At 55.9% G+C, this 14,866-nt stretch overlaps 1 protein-coding gene across 2 annotated transcripts; it reads left to right on the top strand.

The window, feature by feature from the left end:
• Positions 1–2,499: 2,499 nt before the first annotated feature.
• On the top strand, positions 2,500–12,039 carry SPOCD1 (SPOC domain containing 1). Of its 2 annotated transcripts, XM_045064103.1 has the most exons (12): positions 2,500–2,547; positions 2,686–2,746; positions 3,036–3,126; positions 3,874–4,033; positions 4,154–4,270; positions 5,813–5,938; positions 8,213–8,345; positions 8,555–8,705; positions 9,007–9,142; positions 9,703–9,792; positions 10,078–10,264; positions 11,207–12,039. In XM_045064103.1, exons 5-12 carry the CDS (start codon positions 4,208–4,210, stop codon positions 11,869–11,871), a joined length of 1,551 nt encoding a protein of 516 aa, XP_044920038.1. In that variant the 5' UTR covers positions 2,500–2,547; positions 2,686–2,746; positions 3,036–3,126; positions 3,874–4,033; positions 4,154–4,207; the 3' UTR covers positions 11,872–12,039. The 2 variants fall into 2 exon arrangements, with proteins under 2 accessions (XP_044920038.1, XP_044920037.1); XM_045064102.1 differs by having other exon boundaries at positions 2,535–2,746.
• Positions 12,040–14,866: the final 2,827 nt, after the last annotated feature.

Genomic DNA, 14,866 nt, shown 5'->3' with positions numbered 1-14,866 from the left:
AAAGCTGATGGACAGGCCCCCGAGACAGGGGCCAGTTAGAAAGTTTTAAGCCATGGAGGGCTGTTCTTAACATCTTTCCTGCTTTCCTTCCCAGATATCCCATTTTCTCCCCCATCCCTTTGCCTCAGTTTACTTTTTTGAAAGGCTGATTCATCCCCATGATTTAAAAAAAAAAAAAAGTGAAAAGCCTCTTTTCCAGCTCCCTGTCCCTTTCCTACTGGCAGCCTCTGTTTTTAGGTTTATGGATACTTCCAGAGATATTTTATGCAGATTCAAGCAAATACAAATTTAAAAATTCTTTCTCTTTTAACGCAAATGGGAGCACACTACACACATTGTTCTAAACTTGTTTTTTAATTTTAAAAAATATGTTTCTGCTTATAAAAGAAATACATGCTCATTTTGAGTAACATAAGTACCCAAGTGTCTACAAGCGGAAACTGAAAGTCCCTCTGGAATTTCATTCCCCAGAGATAACCTGCCTTTTGCGTCTATAAATACATATTTACATAAATGGGCCTTATGCAACAATACTGCTCTGTAACCTATTTTTTTCCCTCCAAATAATACACCCTGACATCTTTCCATGAATCTTTCCGCATCTGTCAGTGCTGTCCACATAGCCCGCAGCTCGGTGCCTGGGCTTGAGTCAGACAGAAGTAGGCTCGAGCCCTAGCTCTGCTGCGTGGTAGCTTCGGGACTTTTCAGATCCTCTCTGACCCTCAGTTTCCCTCATCTGGAAAATGGGGGTAGAAATGGTACATACCATATGGTGTTGATCTGGGACCCGGAATAAGGTTTGTGTGATGTGTTTCCTTCAGGGCAGCTATGTTATAAGCCTCCGATGAATGATGTATTGATTTTATTATGACTCACTCTACTCAGTGGCCAGTTAGAATCCGCAGGATGATATCTGATGGTTTATTAATCATTCCCCCTTTGATGGACATTGGAGGGTACGCATTTATTTTTTTGTGGGGGCTTTTTGCCAATCCTGTGAACACTGAACTTCCTTTACCTTTGTGTGAGTGTCTTCTTGTGAACTCCCTCCAAAGGGGTCACTGGTCCTCTGAATCCTAACCTCTGCCTCCTTTCTCTCCAAGGAGGAAATGGAAATGCCCCATGGGGTGAAGCACGTGTGTTACGTAGGTTTTTGCTTTTACTTACTGCTCTTCTTCCTCCCTCTCCTCAGGTCTGGGGGGATGGGAGGGGTCTTCCTAGAGGACCTAGAGTTAATCCTGCCCCCGCCCAACTCTCCTCCAGAGCATGGTAGCACTCCCCACCCCTGGTGGTGCTGAACCTCAGACTTCCAGTTTTCCCCGACCTTTGGAACCTGACCATTCATGAGAATTCAGCCAAAGATTAGATTTCAGACCCTACTTTCACAGTAGTTCCCTGTGGTTTGCAATAAATTATAAGAATCAAAACATACTTGAAACGGGATAAAAGCCTCAAGTTAGAGAAAAGGGGGAAGTGAAGGGGAAATCTTGGTATGACAACCTCTCACCCTCTGCCAATCCTGGAAAGGTATGACTGACTGTTGGACTCTAAGTTAATGCTGAGCTTCCTGGCAGTCAGAGCAAAAAGGGGGAGCAGGAAAAGACCAAAAACCACTCTACCTTGAAATGCTCATAAGCGGCTGGAGTGAGCGGGGAAGGTGAGAGGCTGAGAATGAAGACCAGCTCCTCTCCTGGCATGGAGACCCTTGCAGTCTGCGCATATTTCTTGAGTGCTACTTCGTGTCAGTCCTGTTCTAGGCATTGGGAATATAGTGGGACCAAGACATCCATGCTCTCTGTCCTCCTGCTGCTTACAGCACAGCGAGGAGAGAGACAGTAAGTGAGTGCAGAGCAAGTAAGCGCTCCAAATGGGCCTTCGATGATGCTGCTGCTCCTTGGTTCTTAGGTGCTTTCCTCCCCCCCCCCCCCCGCAGCTTGGTTCTGGGGCAGTGCTCCGCCTCCTGGGGGCCCTCCGCCGTGGCCAGGCAGGGGAGCCGCAGCCCCCAAAGCTGGAGGTGCTGGAGGACATGATGGAGGTCAGCTTAGCATCACCTGTCCAGAGACCCAGAAGGAAGGAAAGGCCCGTGGCCCAAGGCCCTGCCAGGTGCCAGGTACAGAGCAAGTTCTTCACATAGACAGTGTTCCATCATCCCTGCCCAGGGACGCTGTCACACCTGCCTCACAGAGATGTCACGGCCACCACACAGCTGTGACCTGCCCATGGTCACACTGAATGTGCTAGCCAGAGACGGGGTTAGACCCCCCCACTTGCCTGCTAGCGGGGTCTGTGTGCTCTTTGTCCAGCGCTCCTGAGCTTGACTGGAGCAAGGGAGGGGCCGAGCCTCCAGCGCATTTGGAGGGGGAGCAGTTGCTGACCTTTGTTCCTGGCTGACCAGCATGTTCTACCATCCGGAAGCCCTCTAGCCGCCTCCCTCTGAAGGGATGGCGTGGGCCCCTGGTGGCCTCTGACTTCGTCCGCTGTCGAAGCCATTCCTCTCTCTTTCAGGAGGGGACTCCTGTCTGTGAGGCCTGTGCTGAGTGTCCTGGCGTGAGTGCCTCTCTCCCCACTGCCCCCCTGCTGAAGCAGACAGAAGCTGGGGAGGTGATAATGGGGGGAGCAGTGCCCGCTGGGGCTGGGAGGCTACTCCCAGAGTCATGGCCTCAGTTCCTCTCCCCTTCCGGGCAGTGTGGCCCAGCGGAGGCTGAAGAGGAGGAGCCTGGTGAACAGGACGGGGGAGAGGACTCAGGTGAGATGCCAGGGAGAGAGCCCTCCCAGGAGCTGCTTCCAGCCCCTGCTAGGACTCTTCTCTCTCTCGCCCCATCCCCGAGTCCCACTGCCCGCTGTCCTTTCACAGAGGGATGGGGCTGCTAGCTGCCCAGGATTGGACCCAACGGCTCAGGTTCCTAAAGTTGGGAGCCCCCAACCTTGCCTACCTGAACCCTTCAGCATTGAGTCGCCCCTGCCCCTTGCTCCTCAGGCATCCCATGGGGGGTTTGTGACTCTTTCTCTCTCTTTCTCCCTCTCCCCCCATCCAGCTCAGCTTCGGCCCCAACAGGAGAAGCTGTCCCTGGATGTCGGGGTACGGGCTACGGTGGTCCATGCCTTACAGGAGGTGCTGTGGAATCGGTAAGGACTCGCTCCCCACTTCCCTGACCTCCCACGTCCTGAGAGCTGTCCTCGCCTCCCAGGCCCATGCTGCCATGTTCTCAGGGCTTCTGAGTGTGTGACGAACCCCATTTTGTAGCTGCGAGCTCATCTGCCTGTACAGCGAGCTGGTGGAGAGGTGACATTTGAACCTGGGTCTCTCTGGCTTCAAGGTCACGCCCTCCCCTTAAGCCACTGCTGCTGCTCCTGTCCTTGTGGTTGCCACCCACAGCAAATGATTTCAGACACAGTGAGACTGTGCATCTGAGAGCTCTGAGCCCAGAGCTCTCGTTTGCAATGGTGAGACCAAGGCTCAGAGAGGGTAGGACTTGGTAAAGGCCACACAGCAAGTCAGTGGCAGAGTCCGTGTTACACTGAGGGCCAGGGCTCAGTCCCCTGCCTGGCTGCTTCCTTCCCTTTTCCCCCAGGCTTCCTCCAACCCAGTTCCACTGGCCAAGGATAAAGCGTGGGCTGATCAGTCAGATCTTGCTTTGCCGCTTATCATGAGGCCTTGGGCAAGCACCTTATGTTCTCTGAGCCTTGCTCACCCCATCTGTAAATGGAGAATGAGAATATGGCTTGCTCACAGAGCTGGGGTGAGAATGAATGCGTATACATAGGGAGATGCACAGAATAGGACCCACAGTTGGTCCAGACCCTGCCCCATACTTTCCCTGTCTGGCGGAGGGCTTAGATCACTTCGCAGGCTCAGAGCCGTGGCTCCCGCAGCCTCCAGGACCTTCCAGATCTGGTGCTGAGTGAGGAGGCGGTGGAGGGCATCGCTGCTGGCATTGAGACAGCCCTCTTCGATCTGACACAAGCCACCAGCTGTCGCTACAAGACCAAGTACCGCAGCCTGCTGTTCAACCTGCGTGATCCCCGGAATCCGGTGCGTGGAGCTTGGGGGCAAGCCCAGACCCTCCCTTGGAGGCTCGAAGCCCAGGCAGGATATTGGGGTGGGGGATGCTTCTGGAGCAGTGTGGTGCAGCCCCCATGCCTACCTCTGCAGGACCTGTTTCTCAAAGTGGTTCGGGGAGATGTCACCCCCCACAACTTGGTGCGGATGAGCTCCACCCAGCTGGCCCCCCAAGAGCTGGCCCGCTGGCGGGACCAGGAAGAGAAGAGGGTGAGCTGTTGGGTTAAGTCAGGATAGTTGATGTGGGAGGGATCCAGGGAGGGGAGGGCCTGAGGGTGCAGCAGGGAGACAGAACAGAGGGGGAGGGGTGCAGTGAGATTTGGGGAGCACAAGACAGAGATAAAAAGGAGGAAATGGAAAGAAAGAGCAGGAAGACAAGGAGAGAGAGAGAGAGACAGAGAGACCTCTCTACAAAAAAAATGGACAAGAGGCAAAAGGAAAAGGCCTGGCGATGGAGAGCTTGGTGGAGTGGGGACCCTTGAGAGGTGGTATCTTCCATTTGCTTTTCTGCAGAGCTGGGCTGTGGGCAGGGGTGGGGTACTGGGTGTGATGGTCTGGGGTCTGGAGTCCAGGATTGTCATCCATCACTGATGGGGGTAGACTCCCCTGGGATGTCTCTGTTCCCACATCAGCATCAGAAGCCCCAGAGAAGTCTTCCTGGTGCCTCAGGCTGGGGGAGGGACCCCACAGACCTCATGCTTCACAGTCATGTCCTTATACAACCCATGTCCATGGGTCTCTTCCGTCTTGGGGATGGGTCGGGGACAGGGAAGGTATGGGCACTGAGCTAACTTTAGGGAATGCTTGCCGGGGCTCCCTGACAGAGAGGGGGCTGATCTCAGAGTAGGCTGGTGGGGCAGGGTGGGCTGCTGCAGCCTCCGTTCTGGAAGATACTAGGCTGATTAGATCCACCTGGAATCCACTAGGTGACTCTGTCCACTGTAGGCTGAGCTTCTGTCCAGGTACCTGTGGGGGACCAGGAGCAGGACCAGCTTACATATCTTGTGGGGGGCAGGGCCAAACAAAAATGTGTGGCCTTTTGCTCAAGAAGCAGTAAGAATTTCAAGATGGCAGCAACATGAAACAAGAGACCTTGTGAAGGGCCGTGGCCATGTAAGCGCGGGAGCCCTCAGCTGTGAGGCGAGCCCCGCCAGGGAGGACGGGACCTCCTCCAGGCTTCCAGGAAACATTTCAGATAAGATGACGTTGATCAACAATAAGAATGACAGGTAGCATTTACTGTGAGCCAGGCTCCAGCCAAGCATTCTACATTTGTCATTTAATTTAATGCCCTTAATTTAATTCCTCGAAAACAGATACATGGAGGCTCAGAGCAGTGAAGTGCTTGTCCAAAGCCACACTGCCTTGGGGGGTCTCTAGTCACGACCCAGCTGATGCTTCCGAGCCTACACTCTTCCCACTGCACCGTGTTCTTCCCAAGCCAGAGGGTGGGGCACAGTCAGAGGCAGAATTGACTTGTGGGAGAAGATGAAGTCCAAGAACGCTTGTTGGAGGAAGCAAGGCTCGAGTTTGGAGGGAGAATGAGTGAGCTCTGGAGCGGTAGGGCTGAGGGGGGAGGACTTGTTAGGCATGGGGAAGGGTGGAAGCAGAAGTGTGAAGGGAGAGGAAGGGGTGGCCCAGGAGGGAGTCCGCAGGAGAGTGGCCTCCCCGGGGGAAAGTGAACACCGGGGTTCCTAGTAGACTGGGACCCCCTGATCTGGCTGAGTTGGGGCTACTTGCCACCCCCCCCAGGGCCTGGAGATCATTGAGCAGCAACAGAAGGAGTCATGCAGCCTCCCGGCCTTCAAACTGACCCACAAGGGTGAAGTGGAGATCCCGCGGGACGTGGACCAGACGCTGACCCTGGAGGACCTGGTGGTAAGCGGCTGCCTGACCTGGCACTGGGGGCGGGGAGGAGGGGTGGTCTGGTGCCCAGGGTCCCACTCCTCACCTTGGCAGCTGGGTGGCCTTGAGCCAAGTTGCTGGGCCACTGTGAGTGCCAGGGTTTTCACGGCGAACAAGGGGATGGTCGTTGCCATAGGGGTCCAGCTGAACAGGGGGCAGGACGGAACCCCTGGGACTGGCCTGTCCTCACCTTCTCGGTGGTCCCCTCCGTCCTGCCCAATGCCAAGTCATCCCATGGGAGTGAGAATGAGTCTTATCACTGCTGCTTTCTTCAGCCCCAATCGTTCTTGCCAGATCTCTGGTTGGGAAGCAGGAGGGTCACACTGTTTGAGTCAGCGACTGTTTTTGGATATGAGGAACAGAGACCTACTCTCTTTGGTAGCAGGACTTTGGGGTGCTGGGGGCGCAGAACCACCCAGAGCCCAGGGCTGTCACTATACTCCCCTTGCATCGCTGGGGATCTGCTCCTTCCTCCCTGTTGTGCACTGCCCCCCCCCCCGCCTCCCTTGTCTTGCACGTGGCCTGTCACCGTGGCTCAGCAGTCCTCAAATCAATGAACTCATCACCAGCTCAGCCTCCCGCAGATGATCAGAACTCCCCCTCGGCTTATTTCAGTCACTTCCGGGAGGCTAGTCTGGTTTGGCTTAGGTGTTCGGTGGCTCAGATGCTCACCTGCCTCTAATAAGCTTTGTGTCCTGGGGTGGACAGTGTGGATGGACCCCGTGAGCCATGTGCTCTCAGTAAATGACAGTGAACGTGACAGACAAAAATCCCTGCTCCCTCCCGCTGCCTGCATGGAAGGAAGTTCCCAGCAAAACCAATCTGTATTCCCCAAATAAATGGCACCTAAGTGTAGAGGGAACTCGAAAACCCAGAAAGGAGCCCTCACCGGGGAGAGAATGGCAGAGAAGCGGAGAGGAGAGTAACATGTAATAACATCTTCACTCCTTATCCAGCCCCACTCTATGCCCCTTTGACAACAGTGCCTCGTTCAGAAGTCACAGTGACCTACGAGGTGGGTGATGCCAGTGTCCTGGATGAGGAACCCGAAGCCCTGTGCCCAGGGTCACTTAGTTGGTCCCAGAGGACCAACTGTGATTTGAGGTGTGTGCCTTGGTGCTACTCTGAAGGTGGTTTATGAGGCCAGAATGGAGCTTCTGAATCTTTCAAAACCTTCCTAAAGCTATGTTTGGTTTGTGTTTATTTTTTTTTTAAGATTGTATTTAATAGAGAGAGAGAGAGTGAGAGCATGCGCGCGCCTTAAGCAGCAGGGGGGAGGGGCAGAAGGAGAAGGAAGCTCCCCGCTGGTAGGGAGCCCCAGGTGGGGCTTGATCCCAGGACCCTGGGTTCTTGACCTGAGCTGAAGGCAGACCCTTAACTAACTGAGCCACCCAAGTGTCCCTGTTTTGTAGTTAAAGCTATTTCTGTTGTGAGGGAAAAAGGTGATTTGGCAATGAGCATCAAGTCTTAAAAATGTTCATTCTTGGGCTCCTGGGTAGCTCAGTTGGCTGAGCAACTGCCTTCGGCTCAGGTCATGATCCTGGAGTCCTGGGATCGAGTCCTGCATCGGGCTCCCTGCTCAGCAGGGGGTCTGCTTCTCCCTCTGACCTTCCTCCTCTCCTGCTCGCTGGCTCTCATTCTCTCTTTCAAATAAATAAATAAAATCTTTAAAAAAAAAATAAGATAAGATAAAAAAATGCTCATTCTCCCTGATTCTGCCATCTGCTTCTGAGAACTTGTCCCGAGGACAGAGATGAAAGCTTAGGAAAGTGCTCTCTGCATAAGGATGTCCTCAGTACTGTTTGTAATGATGAAACTCTGGGAATGACCCCACCATCCAGGAGTGGTGGCAATGCACATACGATGCCCCTCTCTACCCCCCCCATCTCCCCCCACCGCCCACTTACTCAGGTGCTGGGGAATACGACAGGCATCTCTGCTGTAATTCAGAGATGCGATGAGGAGACAGGCGGAATATATGATCCCAGCTTTTTTACTCAAAGGACCCCCGCACCCTGTGTGTAGGAAATCTGCTACAAGGACAAGTGTCTCTGAGTGCTGGGGCCAGGGGTGACTTTTCAGTGATTTTCAAATTTTCTGTATTTTCCAAATTTTCTCCAATACCTTTATCGTATCTCTGTAATAAAAAAATAAAAAACCTTATCCCCGAGGCTCCCTACGGATGGAGAGCTGCTGCCTTCTCTGGCACCTTGCCAGCCCACTGCTCTCTCCTCCTGTGCTTCCTAGGGACCCATGGTGTCCATAGATGACAGCCCACCAGCCCTGGCAGCCACGTCAAAGGCCACCACAGAGCAGGACGAGGACACCATGGGGCAGCACGAGCACCACTTCCTGGACCCCAGCTGCCGCATCTGCCTGGGTTGGCGGGAGACACGGGCTGGGGCAGGCTGGGGCTGAGTGGGGGCTCAGCAGCAACAGGGATCCATGGCCTGGGGAGAAGGTGGCAAGGTGGGCCTATCTGTGTCCCGGGTCACCTTGAAAGGAACCCAGTTCAAAGCCTGGCTCCAAAGCCCTAGGCTGGCTTCATCTAGCCGCCTGCCTATCAGCTTCTGCTGCTGTTCTTTGTAGACTGGAAGCCCTCGTGTAAGCTGCCAAGCTCTTTCAAAGCTACTACAAGGATAGGGGACAGTATCTTCGAGAGAGCTCCAAGCCCAGCCTTCCCATCCTCTCCAGAGACGCCCCAAGCTAGGGAGAAGCCTCCCACACAGCTCCAGGACAGGTGTGGGGCTGGGGCTGGGAGGGGTCAGTGGGGGCGGGGCACCCACCTGGGGGCAGAAGAAACAGTATGGCCTCTTCTTTCTTTGTGGCCTGGGGCAAGTCTTGCCTCTTCTGTGGGTCTCAGTTTCCCCATCTGTGCAGTAGAACCAGTCATCACCACCTGCTGGTTCCCCCAAGGCCATGCTCGGACTAGTGCTCCAGCACCCACATGGGGAACACAGGGCCTTCTCTGAAAAGTAGGGAGATGGTGACAAATGGCCTGATAACCTGCTCTGTCTGGGCCTCTCTGTCCCTCTCTCTAGGCTCCAGATGCCTGCCAGGCCCACAAAGGCTCTGCCAAGCCAGCCACCCTGGGAGGGAGCTTTGGACATGTTCTCCATCAAGCGGTTCAGGGCCAAGGCCCAGCTGGTGTCTGGAAACAGCTGTCGGCTCCTCACGGTACTCCGGCCCTGCTCTCCAGGGTCGTCCCCCTCACACACCGGGAGTCAGCTCCTCAAACTGCTTTCATTCTTTGATTCTCTTACTCCCTCGTTCTAGAACTAGGCATTGGGACCTCTCTGGGCCTGGCCCTGTGCTGGGCACGGGGCCAATGAGACACCAGCCCCACTCCTGCGGAGACACATGGGGGTCAAGGACTCCCTGTCACCGAAGGCATAATGCGAGAGGGCCCTGGGAGAGGAGTGTGGTGCCTCCCTGACCCCGGGGAAGGGGGGGTTAAGAGGGAATGGTCAAGTGACTGAATGGTCAAGCTGAACTGAGGGATGGGAGTGGAAAGGTTAAGGAGGGAGGAAGGAGCTTCTGAGGAGCTGCAGGGGTGGGTCCAGGTAGGCTGTAGGCCTCCAGGGACAGTCAGGGCTTCTCAGGCTGCCACTGACCTTCCTGGGGTTCTGGTATACCATCCTTGTCACTGAAGGCTGTGGCTTTGCCTTGGCGGGTGTGGAGTGTGTGCTAAGTGAGTGGGAAGTTGGGGGCTGACTGGCTGTTCTCCCTGCCCCCAGACCCTGCCTGAGGTGATCCGTTCGGCAGGCTGCATCCCCTCTGGTACTGTCTGGGAACTTCTGGCCAGCGTCTGCCCGGCAGAGGCCAAGGTAACTGGCGTCCTCGGGCACCACCCTCTCCTCCTAGCAGGGGACCCCCAGCCCTGTGCTCCGTCTCTCTCCATGTCTGGAGCAGAGGCCCGGCTTAGGCTGTCTGGGTCTGGTTTCCCCTGTAATCATAGACACTCTGTGACCCTGGGCAAGTCCCTCACTTTCCTCCTCTGGAAAGGGGCACCTGCGTCCTCACAGGGTCGTCAGAGGTTTAGATGAGGGCGGGGTGTTCGCAGGAGGAAAGGATGGCTGCTCCAGAAGCCACCCTACTTCCTGCAACTGCAGGACATCTGCGTGGTCAGACTGTGCCCGCACGGGGCTCGGGACACACAGAACTGCCGTCAGCTCTATTCCTACCTCAACAACAAACAGCGCCACGGCCTGGCAGCTGTGGAGCACGTGGGCATGGTCCTGCTGCCCCTGCCCGCCTTCCAGCCCCTGCCCCCCAGACTGCGCCCTCTTGGAGGCCCTGGTGAGTGCCCCAATGCGAGAACCAGACCCTGCCTCCCTTCCCCCGTGACCAGTGGGGAGGGCTGTTGAAGGTCACCCTGGTGTCCACGGAGGAGGCAAGCTCAGCTCAGCTCAGCAGGGAACTTCCTGACACTGGCACATGGAGGGACCATCATAGCTCTGTATTGCTTACTGGGTGCCAGGCAGTGTTCTAGAAGCTTCACTTCTATTAATTTATTGAGTCCTCGGAATAACCCCCATCAGAATGCTGATGTCATTTTCTCCATTTCACAGATGAGGAAACTGAGGTAGGGAGAAAGCTGGTGACTTGTTTGGGGTCACATGGCCAGTCAGAAGCGGGGCCAGGCCTCACAGCCGGGCGGCATGGCTGCAGAGACAGGGCTGCTGACCACCACACGGACTGCCTCTTCAACTAGGCATCCGGATTAGAAAGCCCTGGGGGGTCACAAGGAAGGCAGACACGGCGGGACAGAGGCAGGACCCACAGACAATCAAAAGCATCACCCAAGATGGGAAGGAGGGAGGTTTTCACTGCAGTGGTCCTAGGCCAAGGTTGGCCGTGGTGCACAGGGTGTGGCTCCAGCAAAGCCCCCGGGGGTGGGGGTGGGGGTGGGGGTCAGGGGGTTAGCTGCCTCCATTTCCAAGCAGAACACTTGGCCTTTCTGGGCTGCCAGTCCTGGGGACAATGTGGCAGACTGAACCCATATAGTCTTGAGGTCAAACCATCCATTGCCCTACCCTTCATCAAGGGAGTCCATTCCTGTGCCTGAGACAGGCTCACCCTCTTCTTACTGTTCCCAGCATCTCATGGGCCCCCATCTCACTGCTAGAAAGCTCTCCTTGGGGCCTCCTCTCCAGACCTGCTGCTGCCACAGTGCAGCTTCTGGGGACGGTATGCTCTCTCCTACCCTGCCCTTGGTCTCTCTGCTCCCTCTTTCCCCAGGCCTGGAAGCTGCTCATTCAAGCCTGGTCCTGGCTGTGCTGCTCCCCAAGGCAGGGCTTCGACACACAGCGGAGTCCAGCCCTTTGTGGGGGAAGGTTCAAAAGATGGTCTCCTTCAACAGAAAAGTGGAGAGGAGAAGCTATCAGCCAGAGGACAGGAGTCCCAGCATGGCCTTGAAGGGCTCCCCTTCCCCAAAGGGTGCTCCGCTGCCGAGCCAGGACGCGGGCAGCCTGGCTCCAAAGGGAATTTGTGCTTGGCACAGGCCTTCTCGAGGCAGGGAGAGACTGTGGGGAGAGCCAGAGGCCTGGCAGGGTCCTAGGCAAGGGCAGTGGCCGCCCAAACCAGGCTGGTGCCAGTCATGGCATCTCCATTCAGCAGCACCATCTGGCCCCAGCCAGCACCTCCACAGGGCCTCCTGTCCCCACCAGGCCCTGCTCCAGCATCTGGAATCCCTGGTGTCCATGAGCCACCAGCTCCAAGCCTCGCTGAGCTCCCCAGGCCAGGGGCTCTTTCCCCGAACCCCTGCCCAGCCCCCTGCAACCCCTGGAATTCTTGGCCTATTTTGCCAGCGCCCTGTATTTCCAGAGCCCCCTGGCCAGGCTCCTGACTCTTTGGGTCCTACAGATGGAGCTGGTTCTGAGTGTACCCTCCCCAGACAGACCTGACCCTCATTGCCAACCAGAAGAGAGGCCTTTATTCCCTCCCCAGGACTGAATCTTGAGCTGTTTCCAGAGAGAGGGAGGGGCAGAGGAAGCAGGGGAGGGTCAGCTGTTTGAGTTGCTTGTTCTGCGGTCTGCTTGGTGTTGATTTTTGGTTCAATAAAGAGTTTGGCAAAGGTGAGGTTGCCTCTGTTGGCTAATCAGGAGAGATCCGGGGCGGGGCCAGGTGTGGATCGGGGTAGGTGTGTCTGTGACTTTCTGTACACAGATGTAGCAGAGCTGAAGTGCTGGGGATGGAGGGGGCAGCCCTGCCAGTTGCTTGCCTTGAGCTCCTGAACCATCACTGCACCCCAGGGCACATCTGTTGCTGTGGTGGGTTCTGGAAGCATTTCTGCAAGTATTCTGAACTAGGAGGAAGAAGCCATGGGAGAGAGGGCAGAACTAGGGTGGGGGAGACAGAAATGAGGCTTTTGCTGGGGCACAGACACCAAGAGATTATTAGGGAGAAAAAGGAGAGCAAGTTGCAATAATTTTTAATTTTTCAGTTACACCCCCCCATTGTTTTTCAGTTACCAGCAATTTTTTCATTTGGCTAGTTGGGTACCACCATATTTCCTCTGTGTCTCTGTGTCCATGTGGATCTGTGAGTGTCTCTGTACACATGGGCTTGTGAGCATGCGTGTGCCTCTGTGTGCATGGATGTCTGATAGTGTGTGTGTGTGTGTGTGTGTGTATGGGTGTCTGTTGAGTAAGTTAGGAGATCCATTTAGGATGATGCTTCTCTGCGTGTCTTGCCAGCTCCCAGAAACTGGTGCAGGAGAAAACCACGGGTCTTGGCCTGGGAAGGAGTGGATGGATATTCAGGGCAGGCTGGGAAGCTCGTCGTGTTAGGGCCAGATGGCGCTGCTTTGCCTGGGGCCTGGAGTGAGCTCCTAACAGCAGCTACAATTGTAAAGCTTTTCAGTATGGGGTGGACCCCACACGAACTGAGTCTGGGGACCCACCTGGAAACTAGCTGCCCCCTGGCTGCCTAACCCAGTGGGAAGAGGCAGGGCCCTGCTTAGAGGAAAGAACTTCTGGCTGACCCCTCCTCCCTCCTCACCCCGCCTCCCCGGTCCTAAAGGGGTGTATACCCCGTCCATCCCTCTGGAAGTCTATCTGTGCACCCGCCTCGCTCTGGAGCGTGCTGTACTGGGAAGGATGGGGCATTGGTTGTTTGGGGGAGCCCCTCTTCTCTGCCCCATGAGCTCTGCTGCTGCCCTACCCGCGGCCGACAGCAGAGGGGGCCCTCGGCCTAGGGATGGAGGTCGGGGCTAGCAGGACCAGAGGACGAACTGGGGGCGGGGAGAGGTACGGAATTTTAGCCGGAGGGACAGGAAGAGGGGCCCAGAGTGTGGTGCGGGGGCAGGAGGAGGACGCGGAAAGGGGACTGGACAAGTGAATCAGGATTGAGAAAGCGGGGTTCCTTCGGTAACTTTACCGACTCCGACGGGCTAGTGAGCGCCACAGCCTCCGTTCTGTATGTAAATGACACAAATTACTATGCAACCTGCAGCCTGATCTGAGTCGGCAACTTGGATCATTTACCTAACGCAGTTGGGGCAGGTCAAGGGGAAGACGGCTGCGCACCCCTTCTCCCCAGGCCCAGGGCTTCCTCTCAGGGAGACAGGAGAGCGTATGCTGCCTTCTCAGGGCACTCAGGGAAGAGCAGGCTCTGTACTCTCGGCCGGGCCTTCCTTTCGGAGCTTCAGTTCCCTCCCTCCCCCCTGCAAATGGGGGGGATGACTCGGCCTTCCAGCACCTCGCCCCGCGAAGAGGGCTAGAGGTGGACCGCGAAATCCTGCAGCGTGCTTGGAGGCTGGGGCTGGACAGTACGACCTCCACCCACGCTTTGGCCCTAGTCCACAAGCCTCTTCCCTCGCCTTTCTAGCAGCGGAGGAGGCCAGGAGCAAGGATTAGGCGAGCTGTTGCTAGGGGGCGTGACCGGAGGTTGCTGGGCTCGAGGGACGTTGCTAAGCAGCGCTGGGCGGGGCTCACGTTGCTAGGCCTGAGTAGGAGTCCCCGGGGACCGGAAAGGCCACCTAGCTCCCCTCGGCTTCAGAGCAAGGCGCGACATTCTCCGGGCCTCAGCTTCCCCCGGGCTGGACGCAGTTTCCGAGGGTCCTTCCGGTTCACACCCTCCGAGACTCCGTGATCCTCTGGGCTCTGGAGCGAGGAACCCTGGGTCTTTGGGCACGTGTCTCTGCGCTTGCTTGAGCGGTAGAGGGGGGAGGGGGGCTCGCATTTGGGTTTCCATAGCAACCGCTCCTGTATTGTCCCATTTCTCCCAAAGGTTTGAGCGGTAGCGTGTAGAGATTTGCATATATCTGCATGTCATTAACATAGAGGCGGGGCCGGAACTTGTTTGGGCAACCATCCCGGGACAGTTCCCTTTGCTTCTCTCTCATCCCGCCCGAGGGGCACGTGGGCCGCGCATGCGTGAGTGTTACGCTTGTTAATGTTCCCAGAATTGGGGTGGGTGGGTGCTCTGTAATAGTGACCTCCCGTTCTGGCCCTTTATTGAACCTTTAGCATGAATTCGTCCAAGTACCCTTGACCAGCACCCCCACACAATGCCAGGCCTGGTTGGGATCCCAATTCTGCCCTCGCCTGTCTGTGTGGCCTTGGGCAAGTTTAGTTCCCCTCTCTATGGCTCAGTTTCCTTCTTCGTAAATAGGGATATTAATCCTTAATTCACCAGATGATGTGAGGATTTGAAGAGATGTCACTTTTATATCCACTTATGCTGCTTCTGGCACACAGCAGGCCCTTAGTAATGGCTTCTACCCTCCCTTCTTAGAATCCAGCTCCTCTCAGGACCCAACCGAAGCAAATTAACTTCCTTTGCAGCGCCAGACTTGACAACTAAACGCCAGCAAGGACTTCCAGATGTCAGGATTCAAGGCACAGGATGAGGACTATTGGTTTGCCTGTTTGTCCTTGGAGGCTGGAGGCCAGGTTG

This window comes from Mustela putorius, unplaced genomic scaffold, assembly GCF_011764305.1.
Source record: "Mustela putorius furo isolate JIRA1106 unplaced genomic scaffold, ASM1176430v1.1 tig00003853_pilon_pilon_pilon, whole genome shotgun sequence".
In the NCBI taxonomy this organism is placed as follows: Eukaryota; Metazoa; Chordata; class Mammalia; order Carnivora; family Mustelidae; genus Mustela; species Mustela putorius.
This window is presented reverse-complemented; position numbering and strand designations above follow the sequence as displayed.

What these genes read in the sequence shown, in the direction of transcription:
- SPOCD1 (XM_045064102.1), top strand. Translation starts at nt 2,608, where the DNA reads ATGGGGGGAGCAGTGCCCGCTGGGGCTGGGAGGCTACTCCCAGAGTCA. An exon ending in CCCACACAGCTCCAGGACAG is followed by an intron (nt 8,706 to 9,006) that starts GTGTGGGGCTGG and finishes CCCTCTCTCTAG; the next exon opens with GCTCCAGATGCCTGCCAGGC. An exon ending in GCGCCCTCTTGGAGGCCCTG is followed by an intron (nt 10,265 to 11,206) that starts GTGAGTGCCCCA and finishes CTCTTTCCCCAG; the next exon opens with GCCTGGAAGCTGCTCATTCA.